The sequence below is a fragment of the Panthera tigris genome, chromosome E3 (genome assembly GCF_018350195.1).
Source record: "Panthera tigris isolate Pti1 chromosome E3, P.tigris_Pti1_mat1.1, whole genome shotgun sequence".
Lineage (NCBI taxonomy): Eukaryota > Metazoa > Chordata > Mammalia > Carnivora > Felidae > Panthera > Panthera tigris.
Window position 1 is genome coordinate 29,252,975 of NC_056675.1, and position 22,787 is coordinate 29,275,761.

Below are 22,787 nucleotides of genomic sequence, written 5' to 3' on the forward strand. Positions count from 1 at the left end.
CGCCTGGCGCATAATATCGCCAGGAAATATTTGTTCACCAATTGGGCGTCAAGACATGATTATTTCTTAATCTGAACTTGCCGTCCCACGTCTGGCCTCGCAAGTTAGCCGACGTCTTGGCGATTTCCATAGTCACGCCCCTTCTCTAGCCCTGAAGTAGTGAAAGGAGCCCAGGCTGGCCCCGCCCCCGCCGCTGACGCAGACACACGTGACGCGCGCCGGCGCGCGCTGTTTCCGGAAGTCGCCGCCGCGGTCTCCGCCGCTTCTGCCTTCGCTGCTGCTGCGGTCCCAGCGGAACTTTTCGTGTAGAACGGCCGAGGCGGGCCCAGGCGGGGCCGGGGTTCCGGCCACTCTGCAGAATGGAGATAATCAGGAGCAGTGCGTGTCGCGCCGTGCATCACCCCGAGACTCAAGGCCCCCTCACCCGGCCTGCTAGGCCCAGACCAGCGCCGGTGTGCTTGGTGGGGCCTGGGGCTGAAGCATCCCCTCAGGGGTTTGCCTCCCCTGAAGTCTGTGAGCTTTAGGGGGTCTTGTCCCTGCCTTGTCCTGCCCGGGCGTCCCCCAGGGCTGTGTGCCTCTGTGGCCCGTGCACCCTCGGGGCTGGTCTTCCTCCGGCCCACGCACCCACTGGGGACTTGATCCCCTCCCACTATGCACCCCTCGGGGACTTGATACTCTTGTCTTGTTTATCCCTCTAGGACTTGTCCTCCTCCCGCCTGAGGCCTCAGGATCTTCCCAGCCCTTTCCTTTCCCATTAGGAGCTCTTGGGCAGGAAGCCCGGCCACCGGTTCTGAGCCTCTTCTCGGTTTCTCCGCAGATTTTAAGAGTAATCTTCAAAAAGTGTACCAGGCCATAGAGGAGGCCGACTTCTTCGCCATCGATGGGGAGTTTTCAGGTATCCCTCGCTTGCAAGCTGGGGGCTAGCGATGCATAGCCAAGGCTCCTCGTGACCCTCTGATTCCCCGACCCCCCTCCCCCCCACTTCTGCCTGCTGGCCCCTCCTGTTTGTGGCCTTGGGCGTTGGTTAAAGGATTCTCAACGATTTCTCTTAAGCGTTTCAGAGGCATGGAAGACGTGCACTGGGTTTGTGAGGGTTACAGATAGAGATTATAGTTTTGGTGCAGCTTAAAACTGACATGCACGTGGTAGGGTAAAGGTCAGGCTTTTTTGTACGTATGATAAAATATACATCACTAAAATTTACTGTTTTATTTTTTCTAAAGATTTTATTATTTTTCAAGTAATCTCTGTACCCAGGGTGAGACTCAAACTTACAACCCCGGAGATAGTCACCTGCTCCACCAAGTTAGCCAGCCAGGTTCCCCTAAAATCTTACTATTTTAACCATCTTTAAGTGGTTTTACAGTTCAGTGGCATTAAGCACATCCACATTGTCTTGCATCCATCTCCAAAACTTTTCCATTTTATCAAACTGGTATTCTACTAATTGGACAGTAACTCCATTTTTCCCTCCCCACTGCCTCTGGCAGCCATTATTTCTGTCTTCTATGAATTTGACTATTCTAGGCACTTCCTGTAGGTGGAATCATCCAATATTTTTCCTTTATGACTGACTTTAGCGTCAGGCTCCTGGAGGTAATGAAGGTTTTTCTTTATGCATTAGTGGAAGTGTTCATTGCCTACCTCCGCATGGGTGTATATGTGTGTGTAATGCTTTACCAACACTTACAGGTGCAAAGTTTTTTTCTCCCCCCTTTGGATGAAAGACTAATTTCTGAGTTTTTGAAGTCAGCGTGAACAATTGCTATAGATAGCCACTTTTGCTAGCAGATTTTATATGTTAAAAACACTTCAGGCCTTTCTAAAGGAAATATGTTCCTTACTTTAAGCATGAAGTGTTTAGCTGGAGTCAGTTCACTGAGAAGCTGTGTTTTCACCAGAAATAAGTTTTCTCTTTGACCTTCAAAATTCCTTTGTTGTGTATAGATCTTTCTCCAAACTGTTAATCAAGACTTGTACTCTAGCAATAATATACGTCATGATTCCTTGATGTCTGATTATGCATTAATCCTTTTGAAAGCAGAAAACTTAATTAATTATAGAGATTGGTTTCTTAAGTCATTACTGTGTTTTGAAACCTATTTTAGACCCTGGAACTGGGTCTAAATTGAAGCATTTACATCTCTGAATTCGTTATTACAGAGTTCAGCTTGATGGCCAGTGAAATTAATACTAATTTTGAAAAAGTGAAGTAAGGAGTGCTTTCAAGTAATCTTAATTCATAAGAAAATGAAATTACACAGCCTTTGAATAGTTGACCTTTTTATATTAGTGTTAAAATTTTTTATTTATTAAAATTAGGAATCAGTGATGGACCTTCAGTCACTGCATTAACAAATGGTTTTGACACTCCAGAAGAAAGGTATCAGAAGCTTAAAAAAGTAAGTGAAAATCTTTTTTTCCCCCACGTTGGTCTTCCTTATGTTGAATCGTAAAGAAACGTTGTCATAAACTTGCATGTTAACTTCTCTACCCCAGCTGTGAAATGATATTTTAGCGATGTTAAAAAACAACAGCAAAAATAATTGTTTGCTGGAAAACATTTGGGGAAGGTTTACTATTTTCATTGTTAATTTGATTGATAGGAAATATGATGGGGTGATAGTAATCATTTGCAGATCGGCCTACTGTGATGCTCTGGTTGGTGGATAGGTGGTTAATCAGGAAAAATATTAAGAAGCATTTATAAGTTAACGCTTCTGACACAAAAGGTGTAGCCTGTTGTAATCGAAAGTATTCTGCTAAAAGTCCAATTGAGTAGTTAGAAACCCCACCTGACTGAGTGTACTCTTGTCACATTGAATATACAGCACTGATTTGACAGGTGTTTTGTTTCCCTTTTCCAGCATTCCATGGACTTTTTGCTGTTTCAGTTTGGCCTTTGCACTTTTAAGTATGACTACACAGATTCAAAGTAGGTTGTTTTAACAAGCAGTGGATTTCTTTTCTCGTGCTATAATGTAACCCACTAAGTCCCCTTTTATCTTATTTCCCCCAGGTATATAACGAAGTCATTTAACTTCTATGTTTTCCCGAAACCCTTCAATAGATCCTCGCCAGATGTCAAGTTTGTTTGTCAGGTTGGTAGCAGAATTGATTTTCTTCTGTTATGAATTGTTGATGAGGCAGTATGGAAACGTGGAATCAGAATTCTTTTTTAAAATTCGGTTCTACTACTACCTTTGGGCTTTCGGCAAGTCGTTCCACCTCTCTGACTTGCAGTTTTAGGGTTGTGAATGAACAACACTGCTGTCTTCTTCTTTGCTTCAGAATCAAGGGATAAGAGCAAGAAACAGGCAGATGGAAACCAGAACACGAGGTGTATCGTGAGCAAAGCTGACTTTGGGAACATGGCTTTGTTGGGGACTTTTAACGTCTGGCCCCTGATTTGAACCCATAGATCAGGTCCTTCAGGCTTCTTCCCACCCCTTTATCTTTGTTCCCATCTCTAAGGGTGGAGCTTTATTTTCCAGAGGAATAAGTTTGTGTGTATCTCGTTTAAAAAGAGAAAACCCAGTTGGGATGAGCACTGGGTGTTGTATATAAGCCAGTTCGATAATAAATTGTATTAAAAAAATAATAAATAAAAAGAGAGAACCCAGAAGGGGCTACACTGCATACATATGCTTATTTCTTTTTCCCAAGTTTCCCAGTTAGGAAAAAGAGTCCACGGTTTGCCCCTGAGGAGGAGAGGGCATACTTTCTGAGCCAAGGTAAGGATACAGGGAGGTTCCCCTTTAGAACATCACCTTTAGAATTGGAACCCATCTGTTTGACACTAAATATCAGTTTCCTCTTCCTGTACTCTTAATAATCTGTGATAGTGATAAGGAGGGTGTGAAAAAGCTGTGTAGTATATGGAAATGTGATTAGGGCTGAGGGTCGATCTTGTTTTCCCTTCCAATCTTGTGTCCTCGCGTCTCTCCGGGTGGCATCATTAGTTCATGTGAGTCTTGCCATCCTTCCCTTCTCCTCCACGTAAGTAGGAACACAGCTGGGAAAGCCTGGGGGGTAGGCTTCTGAGTGACTGAGCCGTACCAGATTCTTTGTGTAATATGGCAAGAGAGAAACAAGTGAAATAATGAGTTATTCATATGTCTGGGGCTGAAGAGAAAAGGTGAAGGCAGTTTTGGTCTTGTAACCTGGCTTCTCAAGTTACCAAGTAGGCCTTTATTCAGCAATTGGTTGATAACTACTTAACAATTCCCTTAGTAGGGGATACTAATGAGACAGTATTTATAGATTCTAAAGTTTTCCAGCGGTACCAGGAGAAGACAGAAATGTAAGTGGGTTCTATGGCTTTAGCCGGGAGTCAGTCAGGCAAAAGTGGACATTGGTTATGAGACACCTTTGGATGATGCTTTGTTCTAAAATGCCACCACAAGTACAGTTATTCTAGGAGATCCAGTAGAAGTGAATCAGAAGAATCTATCTACCTGTTGTACAACGCTATTCTGTGGCTACACCTGGAATATTTAATGCAATCTAGTTGCTAGCCATTCCCTAAAAAAAATACGATAGATTTGAACAGGCTAGAGACCCCTGTCTAAAATGGACAATGGGATAAGCGTGTTAACAGTGTTTTAGTCTGAAAAAGCAAAGGCAGAGAAAAGATTTACACTCAGTATGAACTTGTGAATTGTTTGGCTGGAGTGAATGATAGTATTTTTGGGGCATCTGGGTGGCTCAGCCAGTTAAGTGTCCGACTTCGGCTCAAGTCATGATCTCATGGTTCGTGGGTTCGAGCCCTGTGTGGGGCTCTGTGCTCACAGCTCGGAGCCTGGAGCCTGTTTCAGATTCTGTGTCTCCCTCTCTCTCTCTGCCCCTCCCCTGCTCATTCTCTCTCTCTCTCTCTCTCTCTCTCTCTCTCTCTCTTTCTCTCTCTCTCAAAAATAAACAAACATTAAAAAAATTTTTAAGTGAACAATAATATTTTTGAATTTTCTTTTTTTTGGTTCTCAATCTAGGGTGGTTTCTGTTTTGTTTAAAATTCTTTAAAAGAATTTTTTTTTTAATGTTTATTTTTGAGAGAGAGAGAGATTGAGCAGGGGAGGGGCAGAGAGAGAGACACACACACAGAATGGGAAGCAGGCTCCAGGCTCTGAGCTGTGAGCACAGAGCCCGACACAGGACTTGAACTCACGAACTGCAAGATCATGACCTGAGCTAAAGTTGGATGCTTAACCGACCGAGCCACCCAGGAGCCCCTGTTTTGTTTAAAATTCTAAGACTGCAGCACTTGCATCTTACAAGGAAGTTAGCTTCTTGACTCACAGAGCAGGGTGAAAATTGTGTCTGGTCAAAAACCACTCTTGGAGGGCACCTGGGTTCACGAGTTCGAGCCCAGTGTCAGGCTCTGCATTGACAGCTCAGAGCCTGGAGCCTGCTTTGGATTCTGGGTCTCCCTCTCTCTCTGCCCCTTCCCTGCTCGCTCGCTCTCTCTCTCTCTCTCTCTCAAAAATAAATAAAACACTAAAAAAATTTAAAAATTAAAAACAAAACAAAATATGAGATCATGACCTGAGAGCCAAAATCAAGAGTCAGACGTTCGATCCCCTGAGACACCCAGGCGCCCCCATGTTTCGCTTTCAATATGGTATTCAATAAATTACATGACATACTTAATGCCATATTGTAAAATGCTTTGTGTTAGATGATTTTGCCCAATAGCAAGCTAATGTAAGCGTTCTGAGCACGCGTAAGATAGGCTAGGCTAAGCTGCGATGTTCAGTGGGTCAGGTATACTAAAAGCAGTTTCAACTTAACACTATTTTCGACTTAGAGTGGGTTTATTGGGGCATGCACCATCGTAAGTGGAAGAAGTTCTGTGTATGTATACATGTATGTAAAAGCTAGAAAAGAGCGAGATGGGGAAGGAGGTGGCACGTGGAAGAGGGTATTAAAAAAAGAGACTCGTTTCTTACTCTAGAGTCAGGAGGAGTGTTTTCATATGTCACAGTCGTTTACGTATTATTGTCAGTGAATTCAACATTTGATGTTCAGCTAGAAAAACGGAGAGAAAGAGATGAAAACAATGTGAATGCCTAAATATAGATGGTTGCCAGAGGGGAAGGAGGTAGGTGGATGGGCAAAGTGGGTGAAGGGGAGTGGAAGGTACAGGCTTCTGGTCATGGAATGAGCAAGTCATGGCAACAAAAGGTACAGCATAGGGAACGCAGTCAGTGATGTTGTAATACTTTTGGAGGGTGACACGTGGTAGCTACCCTTGTGAGCACAGCGTGACATACATACAGAGATAGTGAATCACTATGTTGTACACCTGAAACTAGCGTGATATTATATCTCAGCTGTACTCAAAAAATTTTTGAAATAACGTAAATACCTGCCATCCCACGGGATGGGTACCTTTCTTGGGAGTGTGTGTGGTTCTCAGTCTGCCCGTTCTTCCATATCCTGCCCAGTGTGTGAGCATCTCACTGTGTGTGCAGACGCTTATTTTGCAAGAAGCACCTTCAGTTGCTTTGTTTCCAAACTCTATCTGCTTTAACAGTGATAAGTGCTTTCCAAGAGTGATTTTTTTTAAAAAAAAATTTTATATTTATTTATTTTTGAGAGAGAAAGAGAGAGACAGAGAGCAAGCAGGGGAGGGGCAGAGAGAGAGGGAGACACAGAATCCAAAGCAGGCTCCAGGCTCTCAGCTGTCTGCATAGAGCCCGACGCAGGGCTCGAACCCACAAACTGTGAGATCATGACCTGAGCCGACGTCAGACGCTTTACCGACCCCCATGATCTCATGGTTTTGTGAGATTGAGCCTCGTATCGGGTTCTGCACTAACAGTGCAGATTCTCTCTCCCTCTCCCACTGCCCCTTCCCTGCTTGTACTCTGTCTCTTCTCTCAAAATAAAAATAAATAAACATTAAAAAAAGAAAGTGCAACACAGAATGGTTGTAAGTGCTGGTGTTTGCATGGCTGACCGAGAGCTGCAGCTGGTGCCGCTGTCCAGCATCGTGAGAGAGTCCTGTGCTGTGTGTCACTAGTCTGGAAAAGATCCAAATTCAAAACTCGAAGTGTAGTTTCTACTGAATGCACCACCATGAGGTGGAAAAATCCTGAGTTGAACCGTTGTTAAGTCAGGGACCATCTGTATGTGTGTCTACACACATGTATGTAACTTTAGTTCTTTTCTTTAATATACACAGAATTCTGATACTCATACTTTAAATAACTTGCATTTTCCACTGAACACAGTTTGTACATATTTCACAGCGTGGATGTGGGTAATTTATTTAATTTGAATTTAAAAGTTTCCAAAGGTTCTCTATTTTAAATAATGTTAGAGTCAACATTCATGTGCATTGTATCTTTGTGTATATGTAGGAATTAAAAAAAAAATTTTTTTTTAATGTTTATTTATTTTTGAAACAGAGAGCACGAACAGGGGAGAGGCAGAGAGAGAGGGAGACACAGAATCTGAAGGAGGCTCCAGGCTCTGAGCTGTCAGCACAGAGCCAGACGTGGGGCTCGAACCCACGAACTGCAAGATCATGACCTTAGCCGAAGTCGGACGCTTAACAGACTGAGCCACTCAGGTCCACCCCCCCCCCCCCACCTTTTTTAAGTAAGCTCTACATTTAATGAGGGGCTCAAACTCATGACCCCGAGATCAGGAGTCGCACGCGTGCTCCACTGACTGAGCCAGCCAGGTGCCTCCTGTATGTAGGAATATTTTTATAGGATAGATTTCTTAGAAGGGAAATTGCTGAATCATAAGGCATATGCATTGAAAATTTTGATAGAGGCTTGAGATTGTCATCCCAAATAACTGTGCTTCTTTTTTGAATCCTGAAAATGATACATTTAGGACAAATCAAAGTTAGTGGATACTAAGCACAAATATATTGTGTAGGTTCAATGGATTTTTTTTTTTTAATTATGGTAAGAAATACGTAACATAAAATTCACCATTTTAAGTAATTCTAAGTTCAAAGGCATTAAGTACATTTCTCTTGTGTAACCTGAAAGGTGGTATTTGAGTGGAAAATACAGAGCTTCAAAAAGGGATAGATGAACTTTTTTGTTTTACATTTATTTATTTTTGAGAGACAGAGACAGAGCGCAAGTAGGGGAGGGGCAGAGAGAGAGGGAGACACAGAATCTGAAGCAGGCTCCAGACTCCAAGCTGTCAGCGCAGAGCCCAACGCAGGGCTCGAAGTCATAAACTGTGAGATCATAACCGAGCAGAAGTTGGGTGCTTAACCAACTGAGCCACCTAGGTGCCCCGGAAAAGAGATGCAGTTTTAACTGGATATTTATTTTATTTTATTTTTTTTAAAGTTTACTTACTTATTGTTAAAAATTTTTTTTTTTTGGGGGCGCCTGGGTGGCTCAGTCGGTTAAGCGTCGGACTTCGGCTCAGGTCACGATCTCGCGGTCCGTGAGTTCGAGCCCCGCGTCGGGCTCTGAGCTGACGGCTCAGAGCCTGGAGCCTGCTTCCGATTCTGTGTCTCCCTCTCTCTCTGCCCCTCCCCCGTTCATGCTCTGTCTCTCCCTGTCTCAAAAAGAAATAAACGTTAAAAAAAATTAAATTTTGAGACAGGGAGAGACAGAGCATGAACGGGGGAGGGGCAGAGAGAGAGGGAGACACAGAATCGGAAGCAGGCTCCAGGCTCTGAGCCGTCAGCTCAGAGCCCGACGCGGGGCTCGAACTCACGGACCGCGAGATCGTGACCTGAGCCGAAGTCCGACGCTTAACCGACTGAGCCACCCAGGCGCCCCATAAAGTTTACTTACTTATTGTGAGAGAGGGAGTGAGCATTCATACCATGGGGGAACGGGGGAGGGGCAGAGAGAGAGAGGGAGAGAGAAAGAATCCCAAGTAGGCTGTGCTCACATCACGGAGCCCCATGCAGGAGAGATCCCAACAACAAGGGGATCGTGGCCTGAGATCAAGAGTCGTACGTTCAATGACTGAGCCACCCAGGCGCCCCTGACTGGATATTTAAAGGAAAGGAGGTTAGGGTGTTTTGGAGTCTAGTGAAAGGAGGACAGAAATGCCTTTCCGTAATCCATCTTTCAGCGCCTCTGTCAGTGGGGGAATGTTTTGTGGGCAGAACTGCAAATATTGAGGCATGGTAGACAGAAAGGAGGCTTGTGGCCCAAGCCAGAAGACATTGGATCTTGGTTCAGAACAAGATAAAAAGGGAAGATGTGGAGGGAAAAGTTGCTTGTTCTAAACCACAGAGAACCTGGAGATGGTGAAAATAACGTGCATGTACCCAAGTGTGTGTGTGTGTGTGTGTGTGTGTGTGTGTGTGTGTGTGTGTTTGCGTATGTTTGTGTGTGCGTATGGTGGGGGGTTAAGACTGCCATTTACATCTCATCACTTTTTAAGAAGAATCTGTTGTTGATAAAGATAAATATAGTGTTTACTTCTTAGCATAAGCCTTACAAATGAGTCAAGGAAAAATTGGAAGAAATAAAAAATGAAGACAGGATTCCTACAATATGAATAGAACACAAATTTGTGCTAAAGAAAGTCTCTGCGCTTCCTAGCAGCTAAGATAGGGGAAACACACAGTCGCTTCTGTGGTCCACAGGATCAGCACAAACCAGGGCTCGGAAGTAGAGCTTTGCTCAGGCTAGAGACCTCAGGACGTGCGCCTTTCATTATCATATGGAAATCACGCATGTAGAAACCCTTGTCTTCAGCTGTAGCTTAGCGTGAACACGGTCACGAGTGTAATGGGGCGGACACAGCGTCCCTCATCTGGGCTGATGGTGTCCTGTCACAGTACAGGTCAGGAAAGGTAGTTCCGTGAGGAACCAGATTAAAATGGCCCAGGCGTGTCGCCCTCTCATGTTCTGATGAGATACTCGAGGAGCTGCGGTCCTTTCTGTGGCTCTTCCGTTAGATCGAGTCCAGAGCTTTGTGGTGTTTGCCATTCTTGTGTACCATGTGTGGTAGTATCTATTTAATATTCTCACTGAAATTTACTTCTGTATTGTTGCTCACTGCATATTTGAGATGTGTTGGTTTAATAAGTCTTGTTACCAAGAACTTTTCTCTATTTTTAAAAAAAAAATTTTTTTTTTTAACGTTTATTTATTTTTGGGACAGAGAGAGACAGAGCATGAACGGGGGAGGGTCAGAGAGAGGGGGAGACACAGAATCGGAAGCAGGCTCCAGGCTGCGAGCTGTCAGCACAGAGCCCCACGCGGGGCTCGAACTCACAGACCGCAAGATCGTGACCTGAGCCGAAGTCGGACGCTCAACCGACTGAGCCACCCAGGCGCCCCTAACTTTTCTCTATTTTAATCTCAAGTGTGAAGAATAAGTTATTAGAATCTACCTTGAGGTGGATATTGATGTGTTAGGATTTGTACATGTGAACTACTTTAAACTTGAACTGGGGGGGGGGGGGTGGGTCAGATAATATCAATACATATTTTTTCTTTTTTTTTTTTTAATTTTTTTTTTTTAACGTTTATTTATTTTTGAGACAGAGAGAGACAGAGCATGAACAGGGGAGGAGCAGAGAGAGAGGGAGAGCCCGACGTGGGGAGAGCGCAGACCTGGGCTGAAGTCGGCCGCTTAACTGACTGAGCCACCCAGGCGCCCCACATTTTTTTTTTTTTTCTTTTTATAGTTTCCTACTCAGTACAGCGATCAGGAGTTTCCCGCTTCTTGGAAGGCTGTGATGTTTACCCAGTATATTTTTCTTAAATATTGTGAAACAAAGGATATTGTTTGTAAGCCATAAAGGAGAACAGCCCACCTAGTTTAAGTGAATGGATTATATGGCAGCCTTGGAGTAGAAATCTTAATTTTCTGACCTTTGACCTGCTCCTTCATTGCCTGGCTGCCTTTGTTTACTTGTCTGAGTTATCTCTCTTTGTCTGTTGACGTATCTGCCACCAACATCACCAAAATGTATGTTCTGTTCACTCTTGTTTCAGAGCTCAAGCATTGACTTTCTGGCAAGCCAAGGATTTGATTTTAATAAAGTTTTTCGCAATGGTAAGATTACATCTGACCTCTCCTTAGCGCTTGTAAATTTGGGTTTGATTGAGAATGATCTTTCTCTGCCCGCTGTCTGAGACAGAATCTCAGGGTCCTGCCACACCATGTGCAGCCTTAGAGTTGTAGACAACTCTTTTATCATGCCTTTGAAAACCTTTAGCCTCGTCAGCCACGAACGGGGAGAGTAGACAGTACTTCATTTTGCCCTAACGAGGCCATGCCAACTCCTCATTTTATTTTATTTAAAAAAAATTTTTTTTTAGTTTACTTTTTTATTTTTAAGGTTTATTTTTGAGAGAGAGAGAGAGACTGAGTGCAAGTGTGGGGCGGAGGCAGAGACAGAGGGAAGCACAGAATCGGAAGCAGGCTCCAGGCTCTGAGCTGTCAGCACAGAGCCCGACGCGGCGCTCCAACTCACGAACCGTGAGATCATGACCTGAGCCAAAGTCGGATTCTTAACTGACTGAGCCACCCAGGCGCCCCTGTTTATTTTTTTGAGAGACAGAGAGAGTGAGCAGGGGAGAGACAGGGAGAGAATCCCAAGCAGGCTCTGCCCTGGCAGCCTGGAGCCTGATGCAGGGCTTGAACCCATGAACCACGAGATCATTACCTGAGCCCAAGTCAGACGCCCAAGCAACCGAGACACCCCAGCGCCCGATTCCTGATTTGATTGAGTGGAATTTATTTTCCTGCTGGTGTTGTGACTCAAGTGGCCTAACAGACCCACTGTGGAGAGCACATTTTCTTCCAGTGAGACAGGTGTTAGAGGACTTAAGAAAGGACCTGCATTCTAGTAAATGCCATAATGAAAAACTCCCTGTTCCAAGTGATGCTTGTTTATTATTCGGAGAGAGTTGCTTAGTTCCTCACACACGGCACAGTCATGACAGCTCACCGGGTCGTGTGACAGATGGGCGAACGTGCTTAGGAAAGGGACTGCGTCTTATACATTTCATGTCCCCAGGGCATAGCCCAAGTCGTCTTCTGTGTCAGGGAGGTGACCCTAATATTCGATGAGCGAATATTGGCCGTGAAAGTCCCTACCGGAGTTTTTCCCTTCCTTTTGTTCCTGAAAAGTGTTTAGGAAAGCCTCTGGTTTTCCCAGCAGTTTTCAGCACCTGCTGCTGTAAGGTCAGTAACTACTTTTACCTAATCTCATAAATTGTATTTTTTTTCCATAGTGAACGCCCAATTATTGAGTGAGTTGAGGGAGATTTTTTGTAATACAAGTGTTGGAACACATATTCAAAAAATTATCTTCCCCTCACCAGGATCTCCTTGTGAGCCCTTCAGAACCCACACCATAGTGTTTTTTAGTTGATTCAGTGGTGCTGCACCTTCACTTTTTTTTTTTTTGTTTGTTTAATTTTGAGACAGAGCATGAGCGGGAGAGGAGCAGAAAGAGAGACACATACTTGAAGCAGGCTTCGGGCTCTGACTTGTCAGCACAGAGCCCAACTTGGGGCTCGAACTCATAAACCAGGAGATCATGACCTGAGCCAATGTTGGATGCTTAATAACTGAACCATCCAGACACCCCAATGTTTTTGACTTTTTGAAAAAAAAAAAAAAAAAAGATTTTGGAGCCCAAAACGCTTAATGCAGTGAGTGAACCAGCTGGGCAGCACAGTTTGGGTATTCTAAAAATTTTTTTCCCTTTGGCTCAAACTTGACTCTGAAAGCTGTTATCAAATACAAGTTCCAAATGTAGTTAGAGTGCTGTATTGGAATAAGTGCAAAAATCTGTTGAAGGAACTGCTTTAACCAGTCTCCTGTGGATGTATAACTTCCAGCCTGATGGTTTTATTTTCATAAAAGGAGAGAAACAGCCAAGTTGGAGTGTGTGCCTCATTCTCCTTGTTTTATAGTCAGACCTCGGAGTATTTTCGTCACAACTGAATCGGGACTCCCAGGACATCTGTCATTGCCAGACTCAGCCCCACACTGTGGCTGATACTCTCAATCTGTTCTCGATCGTCCCTTCTCTTCCTTACCAGTTTTTTGCGCTCGGGCTCTGCAAATCCAGACCCTTTTCTTCTGGCCGTCTTCTCAGAAGTGCCTTTGACTTCCTTGTGTGAAAGGGAATCAGGTGACTCTTGCTTCACTTCCCCTGCACCCTCTGGAGCATAGGTGGTTTTACCTCTCTCTCTCTCTCTCTCTCTCTCTCCAGGCAGGCATCGGTGGGTGTCCTTGTTTTACCATGCCATGTGACAGCTACGTGGATTCCCTCTTCCCAGGAGCCACGGGATATGTCACGGGCTCTACGGCCCCTCTTTTTGCTGATTTCATGGGTGTGGCATTCACGACAGCCTTGGCTTCGGCTTTCTGTCTTCTCTCCGCTCCTAACTCTCTCCTCATTATGGGTGACATCACCACCCACAGGGATGACCAGCAAATGCCCTGTCCTGTCTGTTTCTCGACCAGTTGCTCAGCGGTCTTTGCTTCCAGCTCCCCTTAGCCATCTCTGCCCTTGGGAGCACCGTGGGTTTCATCACCAGTAACTGAACGCACCTCCAGCCTTTCTTTCTGTGACAGCACTACCTCTTGTCCTTCTCAAGTACTCAGTCTCATCACTGGTGGTGTTACCTTTTTTTTTTTTTTTTAATTGTGGAAAAATGCGCATAGGATTTACCATCTTAACCATTTTTAAGTATTCAGTTCAGTGCTATTAAGTACATTAACGTCATGCAATTGATGGTGTTATTAATGTTGATCGCCTTTTCTGCCAATTAGTTGTAGCATTCACCGATGATTCTTGCATGGAATGATTAGTATTACTGATAAACGGTGATTTTTCTAATTCTATCATCAAAAAAGTTCATTACTGTCCCGTGGCTTTTAATGCCACCCGTATTCTGATGATACCTAAATTTATATCTCATTACCTTTTTCCTGAGCATTAGGCTTATATCCACAGCCCTTAATTCATATATACCCTTAGCTGATTTATGTATTCAGGTGGTAGGTTTTGATTTTCATGTCTTGGGCCCCAAAGCTATTCTTTGCCCAGGGTTCCCTACCTCTGTAGGTACACCTGCCGTCTTCCCAGCTGCTTACACCTAACACCTAGGTAGCGTTTTCGATTCTCCTCTTCCCTTTATCCCTCCCTTCCAGTATATCAGCAGGTTATATCTCTCCTATCTCTGTATTCATCTCTGTCTCTAGTCTAAGCTGGGTCACAAACCAAGACCCACAGCCCATTTTGCAAATAAAGTCCTATTGTAAATAAAGCCATGCCCGTTCATTTACCCGTCATGTGTGGCCATTTTCATGTTACAAGAGCAGAGTTGATTGGTTCCAACAGAGATTCCCCATGTGGCCCACAAGCCTAAAACATATACTGTATGCTTTAAGGGAAAGGTTACTGACCTCTGACGTAAGCAGTTATCTCTTGCCTGGATAATTGCTTTTAACTGGCTTCCCTACTTCAATCTTCATGGGAGTCGAAATGATCTCTTTTAAAAACAAACAGATAGGGGCGCCTGGGTGGTGCAGTCGGTTAAGCGTCCGACTTCAGCCAGGTCACGATCTCGCGGTCCGTGAGTTCGAGCCCCGCGTCAGGCTCTGGGCTGATGGCTCGGAGCCTGGAGCCTGTTTCCGATTCTGTGTCTCCCTCTCTCTCTGCCCCTCCCCCGTTCATGCTCTGTCTCTCTCTGTCCCAAAAATAAATAAAAAATGTTGAAAAAAAAAATTAAAAAAAAAAATAAATAAAAACAGACAGATAATGTAATTGTCTTGCTTAAAACCTTCTAATGGCATTCTGTTGCTCTTCGAATAAAACAGGTTCTTTTTTTTCAATTAAAAAAAAATTAAAAAACGATTTTTTTTTTTATCATTTTAATTTATTTTTGAGAGACAGAGAGAGACTAAGCGTGAGCGGGAGAGGGGCAGAGAGAGAGAGGGAGACACAGAATCCAAAGCAGGCTCCAGGTTCTGAGCTGATAGCACAGAGCCTGATGCGGGGCTCAGACTCACCAACCGTGAGGTCACGACTCGAGCCGAAGTCGGACGCTCAACAGACTGAGCCACCCAGGCGCCCCTTTAATTTTTTTTAATGTTTACTTTTGAGAGAGAAAGAGAGTGAACAGGGGAGGAGAAAGAGAGACTGAGACAGAGTCCAAAGCAGGCTCCAGGCTCTGAGCTGTCAGCACAGAGCCCTGTGCGGGGCTCGAATTCACAAAACCGTGAGATCATAACCTGAGCCAAAGTCCGACGCTTAGCTGACTGAGCCACCCAGGCGCTCCCAGTGCCCCTGAATAAAACAAATTCATATCACGACCTGTAAAGGCCTGCGCAGTCTCACACCACCGTCTCCATGCTGACATTGTGCCATTCTCCTGTTCCCTGTGTTCCGGTCACGCCAGCTTCCTTGCTGTTTCTGGAGCTGTCCACACCATTCCATCCTTTGGGCGTTGATCGTTTTTCCCCAGCCTGAAATACTCTTCTTCTGGCTCCTTGCTGGCCTGACTCCTTCTCACCCTTTCGGTCTTTGCTCTCAGTGGCCTTCTCTGATCCTCCTGTCGAAAGTCCTTCCCTTCACTATGGAGCAGAAGGTGTCTGCTTTGTTCCCTGTTAGATCCCTTGGGCCCACTGCAGTACCTGGCCCGGTGTAAGTGCCAAAGAAACATTTGTTGAAAGAAGAATGCATGGTGCAGAAGCAAAGACCAGTGTATTTCAAAATCATTTGTCTTTTCTGTTGATTTTTTTGGGATATAGTTAAATATGGTAAGTCTTGCCTGAGCATTTTAGATTCACTGGTTTGCTAAAAAAAAAAAACCAACTTTTTATGTTGAAATTTTTATGTTTAGTTACCTCTGCTAATGCATTCTTTTTCAAATTACACTTAGGAATTCCCTATTTAAATCAGGAAGAAGAAAGACAGTTAAGGGAGCAGTACGATGAAAAACGCCTACAGTCCAATGGTGCAGGAACTCTGTCTTACGTATCTCCCAACGCGTCAAAATGTCCTGTGACGATTCCTGAGGATCAGAAGAAGTTTATTGACCAAGTGGTGTAAGTTCCCGGACTAGAAGAACGCGTCACGCAGATATGTTGGGGCAGGACTGACATCTGTATCTCAGGCTTGTGCTGCACGAACACTGCACACACGGGTGTGATATCGTGAATGGCAGGATTCCACTGGGTCATATCTGAATTTGTGCAATCACAGCACATTGTAAAATAGAATTCTGTGTGCTGTACTTAGACTTGTAGCGTGTTACCCGGCAAGAGACTATCTCAGTAAGTGGGTAGACCTCCCAGTTGGACGGAGTAGGCATGGATCAAGGGCCTGATAGGCACTGTCCAGTTTCCCTGAAGGCAGAGGAATGAAACAGGCCTATCCAGATATTTACAACACATCCACATTTTTTAAAATTAAAAAATGAGTTTATTTATTTATTTTGAGACCGAGAACCTGGTTAGGGAAGGGGCAGAGAGAGAGGGAGAAAGAATCCCAGACAGCCTGTGGGCCAATAGCAAACCGTGAGATCGTGACCTGAGCCAAAGTCAAGAGTCGGATCCTTAACTGACTGAGCCATCCAGAGCCCCTTGTTTTGTTTCTTTGAATGAAGTTTCTGACAAGTACGCGTGCCATTGGAGGAGTGTCTGGTTTCACTGGGTTTTCAGTATAACTGCCTTACGAGGAAAGTAAAAATTAATCACTTGATTTTATTGGAGTATAGTTGACATGTTGTTACATTAGTTTCAGGTGTACAAGGTAGTGATTTGACGGGTTTATATATTATGCTGTGTTCGCCCCGAGTGTAGCTACGATCTGTCCCATTACATCACTGTTATACCATCATTGATGGTATTCTTTTTGTTCTCTTTTTTTTTTTTAACGTTTATTTATTTTTGGGACAGAGAGAGACAGAGCATGAACGGGGGAGGGGCAGAGAGAGAGGGAGACACAGAATCGGAAGCAGGCTCCAGGCTCTGAGCCATCAGCCCACAGCCCGACGCGGGGCTCGAACTCACAAACTGTGAGATTGTGACCTGAGCCGAAGTCGGACGCTTAACCGACTGAGCCACCCAGGCTCCCCTTTTTGTTCTCTTTTTATTGCTGCGACTTACTCATTCCATAAGTGGAGGTCTATATCTCCCTCTCCCCTTGACCCGATTTGCTCAACCCTCCACCCTCCTCCCCTAGAAAAGTAAAAATTTAAGTTCCTTGTATCAATGAATCTTTGAGAAGTTGTCACTAACTCATGAATAACGACAACGAAAAGAATACGTCCAGATAAAGTATTTTTCTTTAAGGGTAACCAGGTATAACTCTAAGTATAACTTACAACTTATAACCTGATTGGGTAGAGTTACATTGTCCTGGGTTCTGATGTTTAAATTGCTTCGGAGTATGATTAATCTGTTGGTTGGTCGCTTCATTCCTGAAAGGTACTGATGGCGATGTTTTCATTTTAACTCCTCAGAGAGAAAATTGAAGATTTATTACAAAGTGAAGAAAACAAGAACTTGGATTTAGAGCCATGTACTGGGTAAGTTGCCCTAAATATTTTCACATGTTCTTTTTTTGGAGAGTGGATGATTTCTGGCATGTGCTCTATTTTGGGTTTTTAAACCCACATTCATAAACGGTCTTTTTATTATAGGTATGTTCCCAAGATGTAAGCCCTAACTTTAGCATTAACACATTGGGGACACTGGTATATTGCGACACTGAGTGAACAGTTTGTCCTGTCCTGGAGAGGAGAAACCCCTTGTTGCATCTTTGACTTTACGTTATGCTCCAGCTATGCTCTAGCGTGGCGTAGCTACTTGAGCCTCGAGGGGTGCTTAATACATAAAGGCTTCAAAGAAAAGAATTCGCCGTCGGGCTACGTCTATCCTTTTAATTTCTCTCTGCAGTAGAAAACATCAGTGTTTCAAAGAGTCAGTGGCTCAGATAATTTGTGCCTAGCTTCACAAAAGTGTTTCAGTGTGTGTGTCTACTTTAAACTCCTCGTACAGCCGCAGGCAGTAACACTGGGGTTGGAGAAGAACTTCTCCCTCTTCGACCCATGCGATACAATAATATTAAAGAACATTCTGATGAGGACAGATGGTAGGAGATCCTGCCACTCAAACATCCTGCCGGGTTTTGTTTGTGTGAGACCTGTCGCTTCTCGTGGAGTCGCTGTGAAAAATTAAATGTCTTTCCTAACCAGTGCTTGATCAGTTAGGATTTTCTTTTAATGAGCCCCAATCAGTACCTTCTCTTTTGTTTTTATAGGTTCCAAAGAAAACTAATTTATCAGACTTTGAGCTGGAAGTAAGTGTTTATATTCTATGTGAGAGCTCTGTGAGGGACCCAGGATTGAAAACTAAATATTATGTCTTAGCTCTCCTTTCACTTCTGAGATTCTTGGTGATCTGACCATACCATGTTCTTGGGCAGTGCTGTATTGAACTTCCCCTTACTTCTTAAGTTCCTTGAATACCCACTGATTTTCTTTGTTGTTATTTCGTAGCGGATGCTTTTAAACCTTTTAAATTTCCTTTCAGTTGTCACTTTGGCGATAGGTTCATTAAGTTCCGGATGTATAGTGTTTTGTTCTTTGAAGGTTAAATGATAAAGATTGGGTTTTAAGATCTAGGAAATAACTCAGATGAATGCTCTTTCTCAGGCAGGGGTTAGACCATGGGTACGTTTTAGGCGGTCTGTGAACCCCCTGAAATAATATCCAAAATTGTGTGCCTGTATTTCTCCGGCGCTGTATCCGTTTGTTTCACTGTATTTTCGAGCAGACCTCTAACCCCAAATTGAATATCGTTGTCGAGCAGGGGGAAGTTTGCATTCGACTTTATTTGGGCCTCTTGTTCTTCCATTAGAATCTACCAGTGATGTATGTACCTGGAGTTTACTTTGAACAAAACTGGAGAAGGGCCACTGTCCTCTGACTAGGCTCCTGGCCTGTCATGTTGTCCTTTCAGTGGACTCCATGGGGGTTCCAGATCCCTCTCCTTGGCTAATGCACACGCTGGTGCCAGACTATAGTAGAGTTACTCTTCTCAAACCTCCTCTGTGTATGCCCCATACCATTTAAAACAACCTTCACAATTTCACTTAGGAAGTAAACGTTATTGCATCTGGGAGCAAGATGCCTGTGTCCTAAAACGTTAATTTGAAATCAGATACACTCTGCATTTTTTTTTTTTTTTTAGTTTTTATTTTTTTTAATGTTTATTTTTGAGAGAGAAAGAAAGAGCACGAGTGGGGAAGGGACAGAGAGAGAGGGAGACAGAGGATCCAAAGCAGGCTCTGTGCCGACAGCAGAGAGCCTGACGCGGGTCTTGAACTCACGTCAACCATGAGATGATGATCTGCATCGAAATCAAGTCGGACACCCAACTGGCTGAGCCACCCAGGCGCCCCTACACTCCTGGATTCTTAAAGCAGACATAGGGAAACATTCAGTAGCTGAAATATTATGGAATAGGTTTACTATAAAGTCTTTGTTGTAGTAGTATTTATTTTATATTTAATAAAACTTCTTAACATAGCTGTCAAGTTGCTTTTTAAAACACCTAGGGTTTTAGCTGTCATTGGCTCATCTAGTGATGTCCTCTTGTCTCTCTCTTCTTTAGGTATCCCAAAGGCATTCACGTTGAGACTTTAGAAACTGAAAAGGTAACCCCAAGAACTGTCCAGGGCCAAACACATACAATGATACAATGACGTGCTGAGAGTCAGAATTGACTCCTGGCTCTGCTTCCTGTGAGCTGGGTGACCTTGGGCAAGTCACTTCACTTCTCTAAGCCTCGTCTTCCTCCTTTGTACCCTGGAGATGAGCATGGGGATGGTGATCTGTGCCTGTTTTGATCACAGCTGTTTTGTGGTGATCAAGCAGGTCGAAGGATATGAACATGATTTGTAAACTTGAAAGTATGCACATGTTACTTTGTTAGTATCTTAGTATGTGTTCTTGTTACGGCAGAAAGCTGTAGTGGTCTGCATGAAAAACTGGCTTCCTGTTACGTGGGCACGGGAAATGAAATTCTAGAATCTGGGGCATAAGCGTGAGCATTGGGAATACATTCAGGCATGTGTTCCCAAGGTGCGCTGATGGAACCGTGATGGGTAATGGGAGGCTGAGGGCGGGTTCCTTGAGCAAAATTTTAGAATTTTAGAATTTTGTTGTTGGTCTTTTTTTTTTTTTTTTTCCACTCTCTGTTGTTGCTCTTGAGTCAGATGTCAAATGAGAGATGAAGTAAATTAAAAAAAAATCTTGCTTGAAGATACATCTCAAACTTTGACATAGAATGTGGTGTGCTTACTTGATTCAAAACGGAACATATGAGAAAGAAGGGACTAGTTTTCTGACAAGTTACCTGGAAAGCCAGGATATGTTTCTAATGTCAATGAAATGCGATACAGACATTTTATTTTTCATTGAAAAAAAATTTAAATTGTAGTTAACATACAGTGCAATATTGGTTTCAGGAGTAGGATTCAGTGATTTATCACTTACATACAACACCCAGGGCTCATCATGACAGGTGCCCTCAGTCCCCATCCCTCATTTAGCCCAACCCCCACCCACCTCCCAGAATCAACCCTGTTTGTTCTCTTTCGTTCAGTCTCTTGTGATTTGCTTCCCTCTCTCCCCCAACTTTTCCCCCCTTCCCCTATGTTCATCTGTTTTGTTTCTTAAATTCCACATCTGAATGAAATCATATGGTATTTATCTTTATCCGATGCACTTATTCAGCTTAGCATAATACGCTCTAGCTCCATCCACGTCATTGCAAATGGCAAGATTTCTTTCTTTTTGATGGCCGAGTAATAGTCCGTTGGTGTGTATTCACACACACACACACACGCGTGCACACACGCCTATACACACTACATCTTTCTCCATTCATTGGTATGGATATTTGGGTTTGGGTTCTCTCCGTAGTTTGGCTATTGTTGATAACACTGCTATAAAAGTGGGGTGCCTGTGCCTCTTCGAATCAGCATTTTTGTATCCTTTGGGTATCTAATAGTGCAATTGCTGGCTTGTTGGGTAGTTCTATTTTTAGAAGTAACTCCATACCCTTCTCCAGAGTGGCTGCACCAGTTTGCATTCCCACTAACAGTGCAAGAGGGTTCCCCTTTCTCCACTTCTGCGCCAACACCTGGGTTTTGTGTTGTTAATTTTAGCTATTCTGACAGGTGTGAGGTGGTATCTCAGCGTGGTTTTGATTTGTATCCTTGGTGATGAGTGAGGTTGAGCATTTTTTCATGTGTCTGTTAGCCATCTGGATGTCTTTGGAGAAGTGTCTATTCATGTCTTCTGCCCATTTCGTCACTGAGTTAATTGTTTTTTGGGTATTGAGTTTGATAAATTCTTTATAGATTTTGGATACTAACGCTTTATCACATATGTCATTTGCAGATGTCTTCTCCCATTCCATTGGTTGCCTTTTAGTTTTATAGATTGTGTCTTTCGCCATGCACAAGTTTTTTATCTTGATCAAGTCCCAATAGTTCGTTTTTGCTTTTGTTTCCCTGGCCTCTGATGATGTGTCTATTAAGAAGCTGCTTCAGGGAGCCTGGGTGGCTCAGTTGGTTGGGCGTTTGACTTTGGCTCAGGTCATGATCTCACGGTTCATGGGATTGAGTCCCGCATCGGGCTCTGTGCTGACAGCTCGGAGCCTGGAGCCTGCTTCTGATTCTGTGTCTTCCTCTCTCTCTCTCTCTCTGCCATTCCCCTGCTCACACTCTGTCAGTCTCTGTCTCGAAAAATAAATAAACATTAAAAAAACTAAAAAAAAAAAGTTGCTTCAGCCAAGGTCAAAGAGGTTGTTGCCTGTGTTAGAAATTTTATTTTAAAACTGACTATTTAGAAATTCACGTTCACATGCAGTGTAACTTCTTAGTGTTAGTCGTGGAAAGTGTCTTATTCTCATGGTCTATTGGCACTTCTTTAAAAAAAAACTTTTTTTATTAAGTTTATTTATTTATTTTGAGAGAGAGAGAGAGAGAGAGAGAGAGAGAGAGAGAGCGCACAAGCAGGGGAGGGGCAGAGAGAGGGAGAGACAGAATCCCAAGCAGGCTCCACACCATCAGCACAGAGCCCGATGCGGGGCCTGAACCCATGAACTGCGAGATCATGACCTGGGCCGAGATCAGGAGTCGGAGATCAGCTCAACTGACTATGCCACCCAGGCACCCCTCATAGTCTACTGATACTTCTGATGTCGGTGGGGGTGAGTTAATAAACTGCAGGAGGATGTCATTTCAGCACAGAGGCAGAATCTTGGTTTGTAATGCATCAACTCAGTTTTCGGCGGCGTTTCAAAATGGTTTCAGGGTATTTAGCCCATGAAAGGCTGTGTGGTGATAAAACATATAACTTCAAATGGTAGCAGTATCTGAATTGCTTGCCATCCGGTTGCTTGCAGAAAGTTGTACGTCTGGCTTATGTCTTTCAGAAGGAGCGATACATCGTCATCAGCAAAGTAGATGAAGAGGAACGTAAAAGGAGGGAGCAGCAGAAACACGCTAAAGAACAGGTAATGGAGTCATGGTCACGTCGTTTGGGTGAGAAACAGCATCTAAGTACCGATTTAGTCCTTTCGTTGTGTTTGCAGATCACGTGTCACATTCCAGTGTAACGAATAGTTTCCTATCACAGCAGAATTGAACTGGCAGAAAAACCTAGAACGGAATGAGAGCAACTTAATGGTGAAAAGTGTAGACATAGCCACCAACAGGAGTCTGACATGGTGGTTGACCACCGTTCACCTTTGTGAATCTGTCTTGAGGGAAGTGTTCTTGGTCTGCATTCAGATTGTGT

At 43.8% G+C, this 22,787-nt stretch overlaps 1 protein-coding gene across 2 annotated transcripts in view; it reads left to right on the plus strand.

Annotated features, from left to right (window-relative positions):
- Positions 1-246: 246 nt before the first annotated feature.
- PARN (poly(A)-specific ribonuclease) overlaps positions 247-22,787 on the plus strand; it is a 167,673-nt gene continuing 145,132 nt past the window's right edge. For both annotated transcript variants that reach the window (XM_007076862.3, XM_042970912.1), the window contains exons 1-11: positions 247-378; positions 818-895; positions 2,323-2,402; positions 2,868-2,935; positions 3,020-3,101; positions 10,941-11,001; positions 15,852-16,017; positions 17,436-17,501; positions 18,236-18,274; positions 19,591-19,633; positions 22,423-22,503. In XM_007076862.3, the coding sequence (XP_007076924.1) occupies positions 360-378; positions 818-895; positions 2,323-2,402; positions 2,868-2,935; positions 3,020-3,101; positions 10,941-11,001; positions 15,852-16,017; positions 17,436-17,501; positions 18,236-18,274; positions 19,591-19,633; positions 22,423-22,503 (783 nt within the window). In that variant the 5' untranslated portion in view covers positions 247-359. The remainder of the gene's footprint in view (positions 379-817; positions 896-2,322; positions 2,403-2,867; positions 2,936-3,019; positions 3,102-10,940; positions 11,002-15,851; positions 16,018-17,435; positions 17,502-18,235; positions 18,275-19,590; positions 19,634-22,422; positions 22,504-22,787) is intronic.